The sequence below is a fragment of the Thalassophryne amazonica genome, chromosome 16, assembly GCF_902500255.1.
Source record: "Thalassophryne amazonica chromosome 16, fThaAma1.1, whole genome shotgun sequence".
Lineage (NCBI taxonomy): Eukaryota > Metazoa > Chordata > Actinopteri > Batrachoidiformes > Batrachoididae > Thalassophryne > Thalassophryne amazonica.
Window position 1 is genome coordinate 66,541,268 of NC_047118.1, and position 21,376 is coordinate 66,562,643.

General features: G+C 41.3%; 1 protein-coding gene across 9 annotated transcripts in view; it reads left to right on the plus strand.

Annotated features, from left to right (window-relative positions):
• The window catches only part of caskin1 (CASK interacting protein 1), a 333,760-nt gene that overhangs the window by 275,865 nt on the left and 36,519 nt on the right, over positions 1–21,376 (plus strand). For 6 of the 9 annotated variants that reach the window (XM_034189754.1, XM_034189755.1, XM_034189758.1 and 3 more), the window contains exons 10-13: positions 98–215; positions 2,100–2,345; positions 11,991–12,095; positions 16,565–16,683. In XM_034189754.1, the coding sequence (XP_034045645.1) occupies positions 98–215; positions 2,100–2,345; positions 11,991–12,095; positions 16,565–16,683 (588 nt within the window). The remainder of the gene's footprint in view (positions 1–97; positions 216–2,099; positions 2,346–11,990; positions 12,096–16,564; positions 16,684–21,376) is intronic. The other 3 variants (XM_034189756.1, XM_034189760.1, XM_034189761.1) reach the window with 3 other exon arrangements.

Below are 21,376 nucleotides of genomic sequence, written 5' to 3' on the forward strand. Positions count from 1 at the left end.
GATCCCGACACTTGTGCAAGATGTGGTTTTAATGGGAAACGCTGGCAGAAGCTGGAGATGCTACAAGTTTGACATCAGAAATGTGTTTACGTGACAGGTGTTGGAGCAGCACCCTGATGGACGCTGGAAAGGCTGTATCCATGACAACAGAACAGGAAACGACCGTGTGGGCTACTTTCCATCCACCATGGTGGAGGTCATCAGCAAGCGCACAGGTGTGTGTGTGCTCCTGTGTGTGGGTGTGTGTGTGTGAATATATATGAGCATATCCATATGTGCAAGTATATGTGTGTGTGCTTTGTAGACACACACACATATATATACACATATATGCATACATACATACATACGTGTATGGGTGTGTGAGTATATATGAGCATATCCCTGCGTGCGAGTGTGTGTGTCTATAAATATGTATATATATATATATATATATATATATATATACACACACACACACACACACACACACACATATGTGTGTGTTGGAGTTATAATTGCACATCACATAAACTGTAATAACATGTGAGCTAATGAAAAAATGAATATACTGAAAGGAGCACTCCTGCATATCCACACAGTTCCCCTGACAAAACGTTTGACTTCCTTTGGCACCAGAGTGAAAAATCTGCCGGGGATCGTCTTTAAATTCTCGTCACATAACAAACTAGTCAGCCAGAGTCTGTGCCTGTTCCATCAACATCTTTTCCTCCGTCTGATGAGTTGGGTTTTTTGTTTTTTTTTTTGCACTTTGAATCACACATGCACATTTTTGACTGTTGGTGTCTGTAGGTGTGACACGTCTGTTTGTCTGCTTGTATCTGCGTCTTTATGTCACTGTTTCATCTTGTGTTCACAAAAATCAGTCATTTTGTCTCTTTTATGCAGGCTATTAGTCTTACAAAGAGAAGGTGTGGCCATCTATAACAGTTTGAACAGTTTTTGCTTCATTTTTAATTATTCTGATTTTCTCAGTGAATCTCACCTGAATACAACCAGTTAGATAACAATATTTAAATTTACACGACTTGTTAAAGATCACAGTGGGCATTCCCACCTACAAAAAAAGAGTGTGTTTTTATTTACATCTCTGTTATTATCAGGACAATAAGAAATAACAATAAATAAATACTGGCTCTCTACTGGAATACTGAGCAGGAAATTTGGGGAAGCATCAGGATTAAAAAAGCTTAAACACCACCACACTGGGTATACTAGTTTAAAAAAATCTAAAATTTTCTTAAAATATAAGGAAAATCTTTGGATTGGATTGCTCTGATTGAAGACTGAAATATGCTTACTTTCCCTCAAAGTCCATTTAAATTGGCGAGTTGTTTCGTCATCATGTTGTGGTCTTCTTAGGAGAAAAAAAAAAAAAAAACGGGTGAATTTACAACAACTTTGAATTTTTATTATTTATTTATTTTCCCTTTTTCGACATTTGACATTCTTTGCTAATCCCTTGCTAATCCCATCATTATGGGCACCATTTACGTGGCTCCCATAATGTTGTTGTACACGCTGAAATATCAACGGGAGGTTTTCTGGAAGTGTTGCAGTTGAGCTGAAGTTGAACTATGGACGATGGGCTGATTTTGCACTCATTGTATCATCATTACACTGTGCACTGGCTCACATTTATGCGGAGCTGCGATTGTCATACAGCAGTTTGTCACAGTTATAGACCGCGACCTGGGGTTTAATTGACTTTAGCCTTAGTTCATGGCCACACCCACATTTCTCACCTGGTTTTTGAAATTCAAGGTGAACAGATTTTGTTTTTTCCGTCTGTCACTCAGATTACTCTTCCTTCTCAGTCTCCTCAACCCTTTGTTTTTCTTTACATTGATTTTGTATTCATATTTTAGCAGTATGAATTTTTGTTTGTCCTCTTTCCTTTAACATTCACCACGTCACCCTCCATCCACGTGTTTGATTTGTAATCTCAGCATTTGTTTTTAATTTTGTGTTTCCCCTTTTTCTTACGTGTAATTCTCTGTTTTGTCGTTTGTTTGTCACGGTGGTCACTGTTGACTGGTTGTGTGTGCGCGTGTGTGTGCGCATGTGTGTCGGTGTGTCGTCACCGTGGCTGTATCTAGGTTTGGCCAGCTCAGTCATTTGCACTCAACAGTTTCAAAAGATACCGCTGGTTCCCCCGGCAACGGTTGCCCCTGCCAACGCAGTAGTCAACGGCAACGACACCACGTTCCATCAGATCCATATCCTGCCTCCACCGCCTCCTCCTCCACCACATTCCCATCAGCCACTGCTCCCACTTTTCACATCCTTTGGCTATAACAGGTCGCCCGTGACAACCCCACAGGGAGACACACCCACTACCCCAGGTACATGCCCCCTTTTTATTATTATTATTATTATTATTATTATTATTATTATTGCTAAAGCTTCAAGGGATGCTTTCCTTTGATCTTTCTGTAAAGTTCTTCATGCACATTTCTGATTGGTTATGTAAAATTCTAATTGGTGCTTTTCTTTTCTTTTCTTTCCTGAGAAGGCATTCATTGAAGTTTTCTATTATCAATCATTATTTGTGTGATTTATGTGTTATTCATGCAGTATAACTTTTGTTTTTCTGTTGTTGCTCTTGTCATCTTCATTATCAGCCAAAGCCAACTTTTAGAAAGAACTCTCAGATCACATGCTGTGCCTGTTTGAGGTTACAGTGACAGCTCAGGACAGGGATATATGCAATAACAATGATAAAATATGTCGAAATATATAATATATAGGACTATATGCAATAACAAGGATAAAAGATGTTGGAATATATGCAATATAAATAATAAAATATGTACAAATGTATGCAATAAAATTGATAAGATATGTAGAAACGTAGTAAAAAGATCAAATATGTATGAATGTATTCATCCTACTGACGTTTCAAATCCCGCAAAACCTTGGAGAGGTCGCTGCGCTGTGAGATCTCAGTAACATTGAGACCTGCACTGAGACGCTCTGATCGGGCTGCACTTTAACCGCTACACACAGACAACACCCTTAACATCGCAACATAAAACTATTTTTATATTGTGCCTAAAACTCTCATAAATATATTCTCTGGGTTTGTAGACGTTGTTATTGCGTTTATTTTATGTAAACATGCGAGAATCACAGGTTGTCTCTCCGTTATTTTCAATGGGAGCTGCTGTGAGCTACACTCGCTTCCTGATCATGTCGTTCTGGGGGAAAGTGAAGTTTGCTCTTTAACGTCTTGATTATTGTTTGTCCTCTTTGTTCCAGACTAATATATAAAATATCTCTGAAATTCGGTTTGTGTTTATTAAATTCCACGCAGATTAAACGTAGCAGACATGGATTATTTGTTATAATTGTTTTAGCAAGTTTTCAGGGTATCATGCATGCAATTTCTTATTAACGTGACGAAAAGCATAAAAAAATTACATTTTTGTAGTACAATATTCATTTACAATTGTCATCAGTGGATTCTCTATATGTTGTTTGACTACAGCAACTCTCTGGCACGCAAGGGATTATGGGATACATCAATAGGGCAAATGCAATAAACATGATAAAATATGCAGGAATATATGCAAAAAATAAATTATATGTAGAAACATATAATATATAGGACTATATGCAATAACAAGGATAAAAGATGTTGGAATATATGCGATACAAATAATAAAATATGTACAAATGTATGCAATCCAAATGATAAAATACGAGGTCTGTTAGAAAAGTATCCGCTCCACCGCGACGCGCGGAACTCCTCCGCACGTCTGTCTCAGTGTGCCGAAAAAGTGCTGATGTCCACGTCGTTTCACAATTCCTGTGCTAGTCAGACGACATACCGGATCAAGACAGCGTCCAGTTTAGAAATGAACGGCACATTCCACTGTTACAGGAGTTTTTGTCATGGAAAGAGGAGCAGAATTCCGCGTGTCGCGGTGGAGCCGCATGGCGCAAAGCAACGCCGTGATGAAGCCTCACAGGACATGTTGGGGCATGTCCAGCTCACGCTCAATTTCTCGGATAATCACACGACTGAAAAGCAACCGACAGCCGTCTGAAATCCACCTGAAAGCCGTCCTATGAGACCAACACTGAGGTGGTTTTGTCCCGCGCCATGAACGGCTCCGTGGTGCGTCCCTCCGCTTTTCTTTCCATGAAAAAAACTCCTGTAACAGTGGAATGTGCCGAAAAAGAGCTGATGTCCACACCTTCTGCCTTTTTGTGAAAGTCAGACGACGTCCCGGATCAACAAAGCCTTCACATTGGAAATGATCTGGTTGTTTCAGCGGGGTTTGAGCCTGTTGATCGGCGCTCGGAGCGCGGCGCGCTCTCAGCAGTTGTGGGCGGTCTTTAAACCGTCTGGATCACTCCTTAATCTGTGTAATCCCCATAAAATTGTCCCTGAAAGCCATATTAATTTTCCGAACGGTGTCCACCTGGAGGTCTCTCACAGTTTCTGGAAAAAAATTGATGCAGCAAAGCTCCAAATCGTTCAGACATTTATTCGCAATAAAAAAACGCCGAGAGGGGTGGAGCAGTGCTCACACAAAGCCTGCTCACAGGCGAATGACGCAACCGACAGGCGTGAAAAAACTCACGCATGCGCACAAAGGTTCAAGCTTGGCTGATGCAATTACATGTGATTCAAATCCATATGGTTTTTGAAAAAAATAAAAAGGTCGGATACTTTTCTAACAGACCTCGGACCTCGTATATAGTAATGTACGAGGGCTGTCAATAAAGTAACGGTCCTTTTTATTTTTTTCAAAAACTATATGGATTTCATTCATATGTTTTTACATCAGACATGCTTGAACCCTCGTGCGCATGCGTGAGTTTTTCCACGCCTGTCGGTGACGTCATTCGCCTGTGAGCACTCCTTGTGGGAGGAGTCGTCCAGCCCCTCGTCGGAATTCCTTTGTCTGAGAAGTTGCTGAGAGACTGGCGTGTTGTTTGATCAAAATTTTTTCTAAACCTGTGAGACACATCGAAGTGGACACGGTTCGAAAAATTAAGCTGGTTTTCAGTGAAAATTTTAACGGCTGATGAGAGATTTTGAGGTGATTCTGTCGCTTTAAGGACTTTTCACGGTGCGAGACGTCGCGCTGCGCTCTCAGGCGGCGTCGTCAGCCTGTTCAAGCTGAAAACCTCCACATTTCAGGCTCTATTGATCCAGGACGTCGTGAGAGAACAGATAAGTTTCAGAAGAAGTCGGTTTCAGCATTTTATCCGGATATTCCACTGTTAAAGGAGATTTTTTTAATGAAAGACGTGCGGACGGATCCGCGCGTCGGGACGCAGCCGACGCGGTGCGGCGGCACAGGAAAAACACCTCCGTGTTGATAACCATTTGTAAAATCCAGGCGGCTTTTGATGGCTTTCAGTGGAGTGAGTATATGAGAAATTGTTTAACAGGCAGGACGTGTTCCAACTTGTCCTTAAGGCTTTCAACAGAGGTGTTTTTCCTGTGGCGGAGCGTCGCGGCGGCTGCGTCCCGACGCGCGGACCCGTCCGCACGTCTTTCATTAAAAAAATCTCCTTTAACAGTGGAATATCCGGATAAAATGCTGAAACCGACTTCTTCTGAAACTTCTCTGTTCTCTCACGACGTCCTGGATCAATAGAACCTGAAATGTGGAGGTTTTCAGCTTGAACAGGCTGACGACGGCGGCTGAGAGCGCTGAGCGACGTCTCGCACCGTGAAAAGTCCTTAAAGCGACAGAATCACCTCAAAATCTCTCATCAGCCGTTAAAATTTTCACTGAAAACCAGCTTAATTTTTCGAACCATGTCCACTTCGATGTGTCTCACAGGTTTAGAAAAAATTTTGATCAAACAACGCGCCAGTCTCTCAGCAACTTCTCAGACAAAGGAATTCCGACGAGGGGCTGGACGACTCCTCCCACAAGGAGTGCTCACAGGCGAATGACGTCACCGACAGGCGTGGAAAAACTCACGCATGCGCACGAGGGTTCAAGCATGTCTGACGTAAAAACATATGAATGAAATCCATATAGTTTTTGAAAAAATAAAAAGGACCGTAACTTTATTGACAGCCCTCGTATGCAATAAAATGGTAAAATATGGACAAGCATATGGAGTAAAATTCTAAGAAATATGTAGGAATATATGCATCAGCAATGATAAAATATATAGGAACAATAAAAATTTCTTTCATAATGTATGCAATGTATGCAAAAAGTCAAACGTGAATATGTGTAGTAAAAATTCTTAAAAATAAAACTACAAATGTATGCAATAAAAATTATAAAATACATCGTATGTACAAATGCATGTTATGAAATGCAAATTATAAAATATGTATGGACTTATGCCGTGAACATGGTAAAATGTGTAGCAACATATGCAATTAAAGAAGTCTACAATTCATGCATGTTAGTGTTTCAATAAAACTTTCCAAAAATCACACAGTGGGACTGGATGGGAATTCTCCTGGTGGAAGCAAAATTTAGAGCTGAAACATCTTGTTTTGTACTTTTCCGATGTATGTAAAAGAACTCTTAAAATGTGACTTGAAAGGGACATGGATGTTCATCGCAAGGACTTGACTTCCACAATAAGAAGCAGATTTGTAAACCAGGGTTAGACTTTAAAACAGTTCATAAAGTTTATTAAAACCCAGCACTGGTGTTAGTTATCGCTCACACAGATGGAGGAAAGCTCAGTGTTTTTTCTCAGGTCATTTGTTCACCTCAGTTCTTGTGTGCTTCATTTGAATGTCTTTGGTTTCTTTTTATTTTTATTTTCTTATTTTTCCCCCTTTCTTCTTCTTTTCTCTTTCCACGCCATCACATCTCACTCATCACAACAACCTGCTACAATTTCGTACCCACTCAGTCCTGATCAGAGCAAAGATTTGTGTACGTCTCAGTCTTTTGTGTTCCATCTGCCATTTTCACTTTTATCCACTTTGCATTTATGCCTTACGTGTGTTTGTGTGTGTTGGAGAAGCCCAGTGAGAAAGTGTGCACTTCATTTAAACATTTATGCATTTTTTTTTAATTTTCTGACATTACTGCCTTTTTAAAATCAATGCCAAACTTATCGATTAATTGGAACTAATTGGAATGATTGTTTGACATATAAAGTAGCACAATGCTATAAATAAATATTTCTTTTTGACATTGCATTGAAAAACTGTAAAATTTTGCATTGGTTTATTAAAAAAATTGTAACAACACACGGGAGGATGTTGTGTACAGATTCACACTTTACTGTCTTCTTTAGGATGTGTTAATCATTTCTCACAATTTTATCAGGAAAAAAACCCTTCTGATCAAAGCTTTTAGACCGGGGCACGATACTGTTTCAGAGTCACAGTTTTCTTGGAAGTTAAATCATCATCATCTTTTTAACATTATTTTGTATGGTTTTTATATTTTCACCCATTGTTGGTTAGTTTCCAAAAAAAATATCTAATGGATAAATTTTACACAAAACTATTTTAACACATATTTTACTTCTTTTTTTTTATAATTATGTTAACATAGTGAGTTCCATTATAAAGATATCCATCTAATAAGTGCCCCTTTACTGTCCTGTTAGTATGATTGACATGCCTGAATTTTGAGTATAATATTTAAAAATATGTCCAGAAATAACAATAAATAAATAATCTGATTTTACATAATGAGGATATTCAATAAAAAAAAACAACACTGGACACTAACTCCAGAATAAATAAATGAATACTTTCAGATGGTAAAATAAAATAAAAATACAGACAAAATATGCATGTGACACAATTACTGTCAGACTTAGATGAATTTACAGCAAATCATCACTTTTTCAGTCGATGGACACATGAACATTTACAAGTTGATTCAGTTAAGTAGACTTTGTTAGCATGACATTTACACAAGTTGCCAAAGCACAGTATAATATTAAGGATTCTAAACAGATGACATAATAATTATAATGATAATAATTATTATTATCATTATTATTATTAATCATAGCGATAGCAATATTTGATCAAATAAATGAATGACATTGATATATTATTTAATATATCAATTTCATTAATTTATTTTAATTAATGTAAGGAATAATTTATTGACATTATTCAGTCAAATAAAGTTTTTAGTGAAGTTTAATAAAGTTTAAATGTGATTGTCCACAATAACAGTTACAATTTTCCAACTCACTGAATATGTCTTTGACTTCATTTCCATCAATTATTAAGAAATACGAACAATATGGTAGATTTGACTGGAGTAGGCAGTTTTCAAAAACTAAATGACCATGTAAGATGTAGACTAGTGAGGGAAGCCACCAAGACACCCCAGACAACTCTGTTATAGTTATAGACTTCTGTGCCTTTAACTGAAGAAACTGTGCATAGTGCAAGTTTTGTCTGTTTCAGCACCAGTCCAGGATTTTATTTCAAGAAAACTGACCAGATCTTGAGTCTCCTGCCTGCTTTCTTGCAAACTGTAGCTGAAATTTCACATCTTCTTTTAAAGAAAATCCTTCTTTGTTGAGCCGTGAAGTTTATTGCTGGTGATGCAACTGAGAAATTCACACTGTGCACAGTTTGTCCAATCACAGCCACAGAATCCTATGTTTGCTTCAGAGTTGTCTGGGTCTGGCTTCCCTCACTAGTCTCCTTCTGGCATGGTAGCTCAGTTTTTGCAAATAGTCTAATCCAGATGGATTTTCTGTGCAGTACCATCACCCTGTTTGTATTTCTTAATGACTGAAATGAAGATCATGATATATTGAGTGACTTGGAAATGTTCATGTATCCGTCCCCTGACTTGTCTAAAGAAAACTGGCTGTAAAAGTGATAGCTTGGTGTGTGCTAATAACTGTGTCACACATATGTGTTATGTCTGTAATTATTCAATTCACTTTATTAAAGAAATTACATTTTGTTGTTCAGTAATTCGTCAAGTTGGCTCATTTGCATTTATTTCAAATTTAGTAGGTTCCCATAATTCTGACCACGACTGAAGGTATTTATTTATTTATAATATAACATCAGCCTTTATTACTCTGGATTTTGTAATGCAGTGGTTGTTGTTTTAATCACAGTGAGGTTTGCTTCTCTAATGTAAATGTGCAATGTATTCTGAGTGGCTCACAACACACTGTGGCACTGTGTTCTGTTGTACTTTATTCTTAAGATGCTCTGCACAGCCATTCCTTCATATTACATGCAACACAGTGGAATAAAATACATTAACTATGTATAATAGTAATGCAGAATGTGTTAAAATGTCACATGTTATGTCAGAGACCCACATACATTGTTGGCAAATGTCATATCTTGGAGGTAAGTTATTTGCTGTCCTGTGTTCTGTGTAACTAAAACATTTTGTGTCCTCCAAAACAAGAAACTCCTTTAGGCAAAAAAAAAAAACAAACAAAAAAAAAACATTAAAGCTACAGTGCATAGGATTTCCTGTCATCTAGTGGTGACAATGCAGATTGCATGACGCCATTGCCGGTCACAATTTTTGTTTCCCTTAATGTTTTTGCATCTTTGGCGACGGGATTCATGCTCCCTTGCCTTCTCTTGTGATGAGCAGGTTGTTTGAGCCTTCATTTCACAAAATTCAGTGTTCTCAAACGTGTTAGCTGCACCAGCAACCACTGGACAGACAAGAGAGCAAACGCAGAATCTTTTTCTTTCTTTTTTCTTCACTTTTCTGGTCACGCTGCAAAATGCAAAAGGCAGAGTAAGCATGTCCCCTTCTGGGCTACTGTGTCAACATAGTGGTGCATCATAGTGGCCTCTGTGAGGGGGTGCCGCTCCCATGTCGACACGAAGGGCTCGTACTGAGCTCTTAAAAACACAACGACGCACTGTTGAATTACACACAAATGAATAGATGGTTATGAATGCTATAATCCATTTCTGCTGATAAACACCCAAAAATCCTGCACACTGTAGCCTCAAATAACAATGCCACCTTTTCCTGTGATCAACAATAAATTTGCCCCCACCCCCCCACCCCCCAAAAAAACAAAACAAAAAAATACAGTCTGGTTTTCCACTTGTCACCTGGTGTTAAATTAACCCTTTCATTAAGTGAGTGTTTTACAGTTTAACTGTCAATATGCGGCTGCAGAGGAGCATGCACTTGGAGGGACACAAAATGGCCACAAGAAGGCGCTGTGACATTACATGAAGACAGGCTCTTTCTGATGCCCCCCCCCTCCACCCCCCATGCACCTTTGCCCACATTTCTAAACCATCTACTAACCCTGTTTGTTATGATGGTTTGTGAAACTCTCCAAATGCACCACAGCAGCTCCATTCTGAAGACCTACATATATAATCACACACCGCTGGATGTATTATATATGTATGTATGTGTGTGTACATCAAAGCCTGACCTGTGCACGCACACACACGCACATTCATTTTATGGCTTTATTTATGCTGATATAAATGTCATCATATATCTATATTTATATACATATATGCTGTATTTTTTTCCTGTGGTGTGTCGAATGTGTGAGCGCGGCGTGTGAGAGTGACTTATGGAAGTGACTATGAAACTCTGAGTTCCTTTAAAACGTGAAAAATCCAGGCTTTAATCGGACGCCCTCTTGTCTTCCCGGCCCATCTGAAGTTTAAGCAGTGGCTTTGTATCCTGCTTCCTCAGGACGTATTATATTGGAAGCGTGCAGGGGGGTGTCCAGCTGTTTCAGAGCAGTGTGAGCCGGAGCACCTCTGACATCGAGGATTAAGTTGGCAAATCTCAGAGAAACAGCGTTATCTTTTCTACGCATTACTGGTTTAGGGGAATATGGAGACGTTGTTAGCCTTCACCCCCCCCCCCACACACACACACAAAAAAGCAGTTCATGGATATACACATTCTGACACCAGCAGGCGCAAGGAACGATTTGGTTGACAAATCAAACACAGAAGCAGATTTGACACAACATGTTTCCATTATATTAGCAACACACCCAAAACTAATAATTAATAATGTTTTTCAGTCCTACATTGGACAAGTAGTTAATGTGTTTGCTTCCAAAGCAGAAGGTTTGTGGTTTGAGACCCACGTCCACTCTCAATGTCATGCGGAATTGTGCCAAATCACATCTGATCTGCTGTGGTGAACCTGAATGCAAAAAGGGAAAAACTGAAAGAGTGTATTGGTTCTGCAGCCTTTTTAAAATTTCATTCATTCATTTCATTTTGCAGAGCAGAAAGGGTATTTGTAGAACACACTAGATTTTACTGCAGCTTCATACTGCAGTGTCAAAGGTCATGTGACCAAAGGAAGGTTGACATTTGCCATTGTTAATGTTAGTAAGCATATTGATATCTTTTAGCAAATTAAATTAGTTTGATCTTTCAAGGTTGTTGAAGGTCATGTAACAAATAGGAAGATGATGTATGACTTCATATTAATATTTAATAGTAGTCATAGGTGTATCTTAAACCACTTCCTTATAATATCCATTCAAAATGAATTTGACCCTTCAGGGTCACCCAAGGTCAAAGGTTATGTGATTAATAGAAAATTGACATCATGTTCACAGTGACCATATTGATATCTGTAACCAGTTTCTCAAAATAGCTGTTTTGAGCTTGACCTTGCACTAATTATACTCAAAACTGAATCACTGTGTCCTTGACTGGTTCTGATCCCTCCCACTGAGTTTGATTAAATCGGTTCAAAACTCACACACAGGACTGAAGACAGTACCCTCGCCTGCACTACCCCTTTGTGCGGTTGCACTTTGTGCGTGTACTTATCTAAATGACTTTGAGGCTTTTGGCTTTTTTTGTCTGCTGCAGTTTTTGAAGCAGCTGTACGCGTGCCGATTGATCATTGATATGCAAATCAAACTCTCACAGTGATTTCAAGATCACTTCTGGTGGACCTCAGTGCTCAATAGCATGACCTGGACGTTATTTTATTTTTATTTTGTTTTGTTTTTTTGACAGCAGTCTTTCTCAGGGCAGTTTCCGGTCGGTCCGCGGCTAACAGTGGTGTTCTGTGTTGAAGGTTGTCGCGGCTCAGAGGCAAGTCCTCACAGCTCTCCCACACCGTCCAGCGGGCCCCATGGAGGCTCCAATGAAGAGATCTGGGTTCTGCGCAAGCCCGTGGCAGGTAACTAAGCCGCGCTGCGCTGAGCCCTCAACCCACTTCTGACTGGGGGTCAAACCCTATCTGATGGCTGGTCAAAGAGAAGCTGCCTGTGGAAGTAGTGACTCCATCCGGATCAGCTTCAAGATGTTTGAAGGCTTTCAGATAGTCTTTGACCGGTTCCTGTCCTCCATCTGAGGCTTAGCTGAACCCGGCGCGGCCTTGTGTGTAGCACTGAAGCCATCCGCATCGGTCTCCAGTCTGTGTGAGTGTGCGTCTTTGCCGTGGATATCCAGGGAGAGCAGAGCCGTGTGATTGTGTGTGACAGAGAGAGGTGTGTCTCGTTTACTCCATGTCTAAGTTTGTCAGGACATCAGAGCTCGCTGTCCAGTGCATTTCCACAGAGAGTCGCGCCTGTTGTCACGCCGCTTTCCACATCACCTGAACCACTCAGAGTGTGTCTGTGTGCGTCCATCTGTTTGTTGCATGTTTTCAACCAACACATTTTGGTTTGTCAGAGCCTCTGAGCTTGGAAATGAACTTACAACACCAGTCCATCAAGTTTGAATTAATCCAGTAACTGGAAACAGCAAGTAAGACAACTCTGGTGCTGCAGGACTGTCCAGACTCAGGTAGGACCCATGATATTTAGATGTTAAAAAACACATGAAAAGTACAAGCTGAACATGTTTTCTCATGGGGAAGAAAATTAAAACCAGTCAAAAACATGTTAATGAAACAAAAATTAAGACATGAAGTAATGGGCCCTATTTTGACCACCTATGGGACACAATCTAAAGTGCATAGTACTTTGTGGGAGCATGTGCTGGTGTTGCCCCAAGTTCCTGGTGGCAACCACCCAGGCAGACAACCAATCCATCTCCATCTCTTGAAAGTACCATCTATCTGCTGCAGCCAGGTGAACTGTGGGCGTGGAATTGACCTTCTTCGGCTGCTAAGGTCCGAAGGCACCTGTGTGCTGGATCATGGCCAGAGAAACACACCAAATGGCCAAAACGTCATTGCTAATGTTCCCTCATGATACCTTTAAAAGGTATGTTTTAGAGTTTAAGTAGCACCAGAATATAAGTCGCACTTGTCAAAACATGTCTCATGAAGGGGAAGAAAACATGGAAGTCGCACTGGAGGACAAGTTGTAGGATCTCCTAAACTAGTAAAAAAACAAAAAACAAACACAAAATCTTGACTTACACTCTGGAAAATATGATACTCCTCATCTATGTCACCTCAAATCAGGGGCAGGAGGGGGCATGGATGTGTCAGTGTGTCTTGGTTGCGCTTCCTTAGGGCCCCTTCACACATAGTACGAATTTGGTCAATTTGTGTACAACTCCAGGGCAACACACGGCAGTAGAGTCGTATGAACGCACCATGAAACATCATGCCATTGGGCAGGCGTGCATGACGCCGGCACGACAGTTCGTGCACGGGACGGTGTCTGTCGAGCAGGAACACAGTGTTAGCTGCTGCAGCTGCTCACATTGTGTTCCATGGGATGAGCTGCACCACATCACGCTGCTGATTTGGAGGAAAATGAAATAAAAACCAGCTGAAATATCACTGGGTTGATATAAATAATACATAAAGGGTGACGCAATACAGAACCCCGCAGTTAAACAACCCTGGTTAAAAAAAAAACACCACTCACGTGATTTGAACCCACGCGTCCTGAATACCAGATGGAAATTTTACCACTACACTACAATTACTGTCTCGTAACAGGAGTGTGAAATGGCTAAAATCAACAAGCAGACATACATATTTTCTACAAAAAGAAGAAAAGCGCTGTGATAACTGACCAAACAGCATCTGCTACAGTGTATTTCTGCTGATACGTGACTGAAAGTGGCGTATGTGTCATACTGTTGGCCTGTCATAGAGTTCTGCGATGCTCCGCTCACTGTCCTGTCAGACAGATGTGACATTCAGATCACCTGCTGCATGTCCACATAAACTGACAGCCAGTCCAGCTGGAACAGCCTGTCAGTGTGCACGCTCTCCAGCCCATTACAGAAGCAATATATGTATTTATGTTTTTCGATGTGAGTACAGCAAGCACACACACGCTTGTGTCCATCAAAACACGGTGCGTGTTCTGCAGCTCTGATGTCCAGGACCAGAGATTTCAACAGCTGCCACTCTCCCCTCTGTTCAGAGCACAGACCAAAGTGTCACTCTGTGATCAGATGAGATGCGCCTCACCTGCGGGGGGTGGGGCGAACCACACGCATGCACGTGTTGGGGGGAGCACGCACACATGTGTTGTGGGGGGAGCCAACGGCACACCACATCTCGGCAACTCCACAGTCATGTGGAACTTAGACAAATTTCACTGCCAGTATGACAGTGGCCGTCTGCAGACTGTTATCGTGCCAAGAGTGCGACTGGCCACACATTTTCTAAGTGCCAAATGAGCGGTGTTAGATATTCGTGCGTGTCAGCTGGAATTTGGCTGACATCTGCCACGAGAGGGTGCGATGGGCAGCGCACACTCTGTCTTTCAGCTGCTGGTGTGCGCAAATAGTTGCAGCAACAGGTGTACGAGGCATTAGAGGCAAGGACGATTTTACATGGTTGGCACAGAATTCCTGCGTCATACGCACTTCGTGTGCACTTCGACCAAACGTTGGACTATGTGTGAAGGGGCCCTTAGAGAGAATTTTTAGGTGCCATTTCCTGCATTTTGGTGCATATTTCACCACAAAATGCAGTCATAGAGAAAATAAACATTATAACCGTTTTTTTATTCATCTGAACTCGTATCGTACAATCTTGAAAGATGACAGAAAACAGAAACAGAAAACGCTTGAACTGTCTTTGGCTGTACCTTGCTGAATCATGGTCTGGTATGAATTTAACTAGCTGAGTCACTTGTTGCTGAATAGAGTGTTCAGAAACAGCATTCAGCGGGTTTTTGGCCATGAAAGTGGCAGGGGGGCATCCACGCCCCATTCCCCCTCTGCATCTGCCCCTGCCTTAAATAACTCTTCCTTTCACATCAAGTCAATTCAGTTGTCCCTTAGGATCCGCATACAAGACATAATCCAAAGACATCCAGTCATCGCCTAGGGTCAGTGATTAGCATCCAAATCTCACAACCATACTAACACAGAAAGCACCAGGATCCTAAAGTGCATAGTACAGGTTTATTTGGGGTGTGTCCAACTCTAGAGGCCGCGGCATTATCTGAGTGCAAAGTAAGTGCACAGTTGTATTAAATTGTTATCTGTCATCCCCTGTCAATGTGCACTGGAACTTGGTGCCATGCAGTTTAGGTGGATTTAAGTGAGAGGATTTCTGGCAAGTTAACAGATCTGCATGCAATGAATTAAAGGACATCCACCAAAGCTCCTAGGTTTTTGGTGATTTGTGGTGCAGTCACTTTCTGCTGCCTCATGCTAACAGTGATCCAATGCTGCATCTGACCAGCATGCTCACGGACGTACACGAGGAGCACAAATGTGAAAATCAGAACATCGTTGGTTGGAAACTGGCAGTTACAGTTATGCTGCATGCTCTGGCCTGTGCACACTACACTGCACTGCGCTGCATTTGCTGTGCTGCGCTGCCATGCACGATGTGGAAAATAGGGCGAAATGCCTTTTCCTTGGATTCTGCGTCAGTGTTCCAAGGACGTTTTTGATGTTCAACAGTAATTTGTGCAAAGCTGAAATAGTAAAATGAGCAAAACACATGATTGATGCGTTTACTTCAATAAAATTCAGTTTGGTGTTTTGTTTTGTTTTTTTGGAGGTATTAAAGGGTTATTAATACTTGTAAAAAATGTCTGCATTTATTTTTTGATTGGAGGGTTGTTTGGTGTTTTGTTTTTTACTTCCACATGTGGACACGACAGAAGTTTGGAAACTCTTGTATGGCACTGCTGGGAATGAAGCTGCACTCAGGAAATCATGTCTGATTTGTGGAGGAGCGATGCATATCCCTTCCAGTGAAGATTGGAATTTTTAGTTCCTTCCTTAGAGGTTGGACTGTGTGGTGGTTCACGGGCTCCAGGGGTGGAGCTTTCAGCACTAAATACCATTTATTGATTGGTCGGGTGCTAGTATGTAAGAAATGAGGATGCCGTTTGAATCCCTGCAATGTATATTGGGATATGTATATTTATAGTTATTCTCTTTTAACCAATACAGAAAAAGAATAATCTGAAAAAGTAAATTGTAAGTTCAGCTACACTGAAACACAGAGGCAATTAAGATCACAACTGACAATCAAGATTTAACCTGCCGAATCTGCATATTGACATAAAGATCCGGGTCATTTCAGCAAACAGGAACTAAGCCAATAGGTGGGACTAGTTCTCGGTACTAAGGATCTCCCTCCCGTGGTGGAAAAGCACCTCCAGTAATGCCAAGAGGCTCTGACAAAGTTTTTCTATTTGATGTTTTGTCAGTGGCATGGGGCTGAAACATAATGTCTTAGCGGTTGTTTATTTCTGTGTGCATGTGTTGTAGGAGGGGACCGCAGCAGTGTTGGGAGTTCTGGTAGTGTGACCAGCTTGCGGTCGTCAGGCAGCGGCCAGAGTGCTGGCAGTGCCGCCCACATCCTCCATGCACAGGCTGAAGGGGTTAAGGTACGGCACGCAATATAAAAAAAGGTCAGGTCAGCCCTGGTCCTGGGAACCAAGGGCCAAACCCACAACCAGAGTTGGAGTAACTCCAGTGAGGTTACTTTATTTATAATCACAGGAAAATTTGCCATATTAAATGCCATAATTTTCGCCGCCACTTTTGTTTCTGATCATTAAATGTAACGAGTGTGTAGCGCTAAAGTCCGTGAACACAGAGCAGGAAGCGTCAAATGGTGATGTGACGTAACAGACATGCGCAACAAGGCTCCACATAGATGGATAATCTGACGTGCCGTTTACATGGAAGCCGATCGGGTTAGAAACAGTCTTATACCACCTCCTCTGACCCGATCGTGATTTCAGTTGGATTGGGCGAATCTAATCAGATGGAGCTGTTTACATGGCGTGATTTTGATGTGATTGTTCGATCTGATTGTTCAATCAGATTACCTGTATAATCTGATTGAATCTGTAATTAATAATAATTTGTACAGTAATAATAATAGTAATAGTAGTAACAATCTGTATTACTGTTATCCATGTAACCGCAGCTACTGTCTTTAGTCAGTTTAGTTAGTCATGTTGTGGCTAAATTGGGCATTCAAAGCCCACACCACAAGGCTGCAAAATAGCTTCTTTCTTACAGCCATTTACTGAACTGAACAGACATGCCCAAGCTCCAGTCAGAACAACTGCATTGCTCTAATCATGACAATGGGGAAATGTGCAAAATGGGACTATAAGATAATGTAGGATCAGTGCAATATGAGACTTATGTCTGTTTGGGACAATGCAATACAAGGCTTATGTCTGTTCAGGGCAGTGCAATATGAGACATATGTCTGACTGAGAAGGTGCAATTTAAAGGTTTCTGAGCTCATCTCATACCCCACCCCACCCCCCCAAGTTGCAGGCTGTGCAGATGTGCCACAGAGACAGTCCAGCACATAGTAGCAGGATGCAAGATGCAAACTGGGATAGCATACACTGAGAGACACAACCAAGTGTCAGGAATTGTGTACAGAATCGTGTACCACTGTGTCACATACGGATTAGAAGTCCCCAAGTCCCGATGGGAGATGCCACCAAAGGTGGTTGATAACAACAGGGCTAAAGTCCTGTGGGACTGCAAATTCCAGACAGACAAGCAGCTGCTAGCCAACCAACTAGACATAGTGGTGGTTGACAAGGGAAAGAGGACATCAGCTGTGATTGATGTGGCAATCCCAGCTGACAGCAACATCAGAAGAAGGAGCACGAAAAAATAGAGAAGTACCAATGGCTGAAGGAGCAACTGGAGCAGATGTGGAAGGTAAAGTCCAAAGTGGTCCCAGTGGTAATTAGGAACACTAGGAGCTGTAACTCACAGATTGGAAGAGTGGCTCATTTCAGGCACAACATCAGAGGTCTCTGTCCAGAAGAGTGCAGTCCTGGGAACAGCTAAGATACTGCACAGAACCCTCAAACTCCCCGGCTTCTGGTAGGGGACCTGAGCTAATGCCAGCTGGAGCACTGGTAATATAATACAAAAAAGTTATAAAATAGAATTAATTCAAAATGAATATTGCAAGTAAGCATAAATTACATTAAAATATTGAAATTCAAATATGTTTTTATTTGTTTAAATGACCTCTCATGGCCCACTTGCAGTATCTTCATGGGCTGCCTAGGGGGCTGCAGCCTACAATTTGGGAACCGCTGATATAGCCGAGAACGGGAAAGCTACCTCAGGCCATGTCCTGGAACAAGCAGTCCATTCTTGGACCAACCAAAAGATGTAGTTTTGGATCAAATTGTGCCACCTTTGCTCTAATCCACCATGAAGCTGATTATTTTCACTCTTGTTCTCCTCCTTTCACTGTGACAACACAGTTTCCACAGAGCAAGGTTGTTGGACAGAAAGCTGTTCATCATCTGTGCTCTGAAAATAAGAAAACATTTCATATCTGTGTTCTGTTTATTCATCAGAACAGCCAGCTGTGGGTCAGAAATTTGCTGCAAGCATTTTATATTGAAATTGCAAATAAGAGGTTTTTCTGAATTGTCCAGTCAGCAAAAAGAGACTCAAGTCCTCCTCAGACTAAGTGTCCATCTCTACATCTCACATTTACTGCAGAGCTCATATGGAAAGCTGCCGGACAGACATTTAAAGTGATTAATCAATCAATCAATCAATTTTTTTATATAGCGCCAAATCACAACAAACAGTTGCCCCAAGGCGCTTTATATTGTAAGGCAAGGCCATACAATAATTATGTAAAACCCCAACGGTCAAAACGACCCCCTGTGAGCAAGCACTTGGCTACAGTGGGAAGGAAAAACTCCCTTTTAACAGGAAGAAACCTCCAGCAGAACCAGGCTCAGGGAGGGGCAGTCTTCTGCTGGGACTGGTTGGGGCTGAGGGAGAGAACCAAGAAAAAGACATGCTGTGGAGGGGAGCAGAGATCAATCACTAATGATTAAATGCAGAGTGGTGCATACAGAGCAAAAAGAGAAAGAAACAGTGCATCATGGGAACCCCCCAGCAGTCTACGTCTATAGCAGCATAACTAAGGGATGGTTCAGGGTCACCTGATCCAGCCCTAACTATAAGCTTTAGCAAAAAGGAAAGTTTTAAGCCTAATCTTAAAAGTAGAGAGGGTGTCTGTCTCCCTGATCTGAATTGGGAGCTGGTTCCACAGGAGAGGAGCCTGAAAGCTGAAGGCTCTGCCTCCCATTCTACTCTTACAAACCCTAGGAACTACAAGTAAGCCTGCAGTCTGAGAGCGAAGCGCTCTATTGGGGTGATATGGTACTACGAGGTCCCTAAGATAAGACGGGACCTGATTATTCAAAACCTTATAAGTAAGAAGAAGAATTTTAAATTCTATTCTAGAATTAACAGGAAGCCAATGAAGAGAGGCCAATATGGGTGAGATATGCTCTCTCCTTCTAGTCCCCGTCAGTACTCTAGCTGCAGCATTTTGAATTAACTGAAGGCTTTTTAGGGAACTTTTAGGACAACCTGATAATAATGAATTACAATAGTCCAGCCTAGAGGAAATAAATGCATGAATTAGTTTTTCAGCATCACTCTGAGACAAGACCTTTCTGATTTTAGAGATATTGCGTAAATGCAAAAAAGCAGTCCTACATATTTGTTTAATATGCGTTTTGAATGACATATCCTGATCAAAAATGACTCCAAGATTTCTCACAGTATTACTAGAGGTCAGGGTAATGCCATCCAGAGTAAGGATCTGGTTAGACACCATGTTTCTAAGATTTGTGGGGCCAAGTACAATAACTTCAGTTTTATCTGAGTTTAAAAGCAGGAAATTAGAGGTCATCCATGTCTTTATGTCTGTAAGACAATCCTGCAGTTTAGCTAATTGGTGTGTGTCCTCTGGCTTCATGGATAGATAAAGCTGGGTATCATCTGCGTAACAATGAAAATTTAAGCAATACCGTCTAATAATACTGCCTAAGGGAAGCATGTATAAAGTAAATAAAATTGGTCCTAGCACAGAACCTTGTGGAACTCCATAATTAACTTTAGTCTGTGAAGAAGATTCCCCATTTACATGAACAAATTGTAATCTATTAGACAAATATGATTCAAACCACCGCAGCGCAGTGCCTTTAATACCTATGGCATGCTCTAATCTCTGTAATAAAATTTTATGGTCAACAGTATCAAAAGCAGCACTGAGGTCTAACAGAACAAGCACAGAGATGAGTCCACTGTCCGAGGCCATAAGAAGATCATTTGTAACCTTCACTAATGCTGTTTCTGTACTATGATGAATTCTAAAACCTGACTGAAACTCTTCAAATAGACCATTCCTCTGCAGATGATCAGTTAGCTGTTTTACAACTACCCTTTCAAGAATTTTTGAGAGAAAAGCAGCATGCTGTGCAGCATGCTGTGGATTCTGCACCCACGCTTTCTTCCACGTCAGTGTAGGAAAGTGGAACAGAAAAAAACATTTGTTGTAATCTCAAAATTATCTTTTAAAACAAGACAGAGAATAGATAATTAATCAGTACATCATTCGTTCATATCAGGCTGAATGGTCAGGAATTGCAGGGCACAAATGCACGGCTCAAACAAACAGCTCTGGTTTTTAGAAGGCTTTACTGTTGAGGATAGCAGAGGTCAGTACACGAGTAAGCAGTCCAGGAAAAGCAGCAGTACAACAATCAGCAGGCAAACAGGTGTGGTCTAAGCAACAGGCTGGAGGTCAGGTACACACAAAGAGACAGGCAGGACTAGGCAGGACACCCAGTGAGCTTAAATAACCACCGCTGGTAATCAGCAAATCAGGAACAGGTGTGCATGGAAAGCACCAGAACCAGGGCATGGTCAGAGAGAGAGGGAGAAACACCCATCACCAAGATCCAAGAGAGAGAGAGACAAGAGAAACAAAGACAGGCAGACCCAAGCAGAAAAACTCAGCAAGAGAAGAAACAAACCAAACCCAATGAAATGCAAAAATAACTAAGGCTGGGCATACACTGTACGATATTTTCAATCGTTGTACTCGGCTCCAGCTCAAACTGTGCGACAAAACCACAGGGTTTAAAAGTTCAGAGCGCACGATTCATGGTCTCACACTGTACGGCCCGATGCTCTGATGCGATCTGACTGCTCACATTGTACGTTCAAAAACCACACGTCAGAAGCTTTTTTTCTTTAAAAAAAAAATGATTTCAT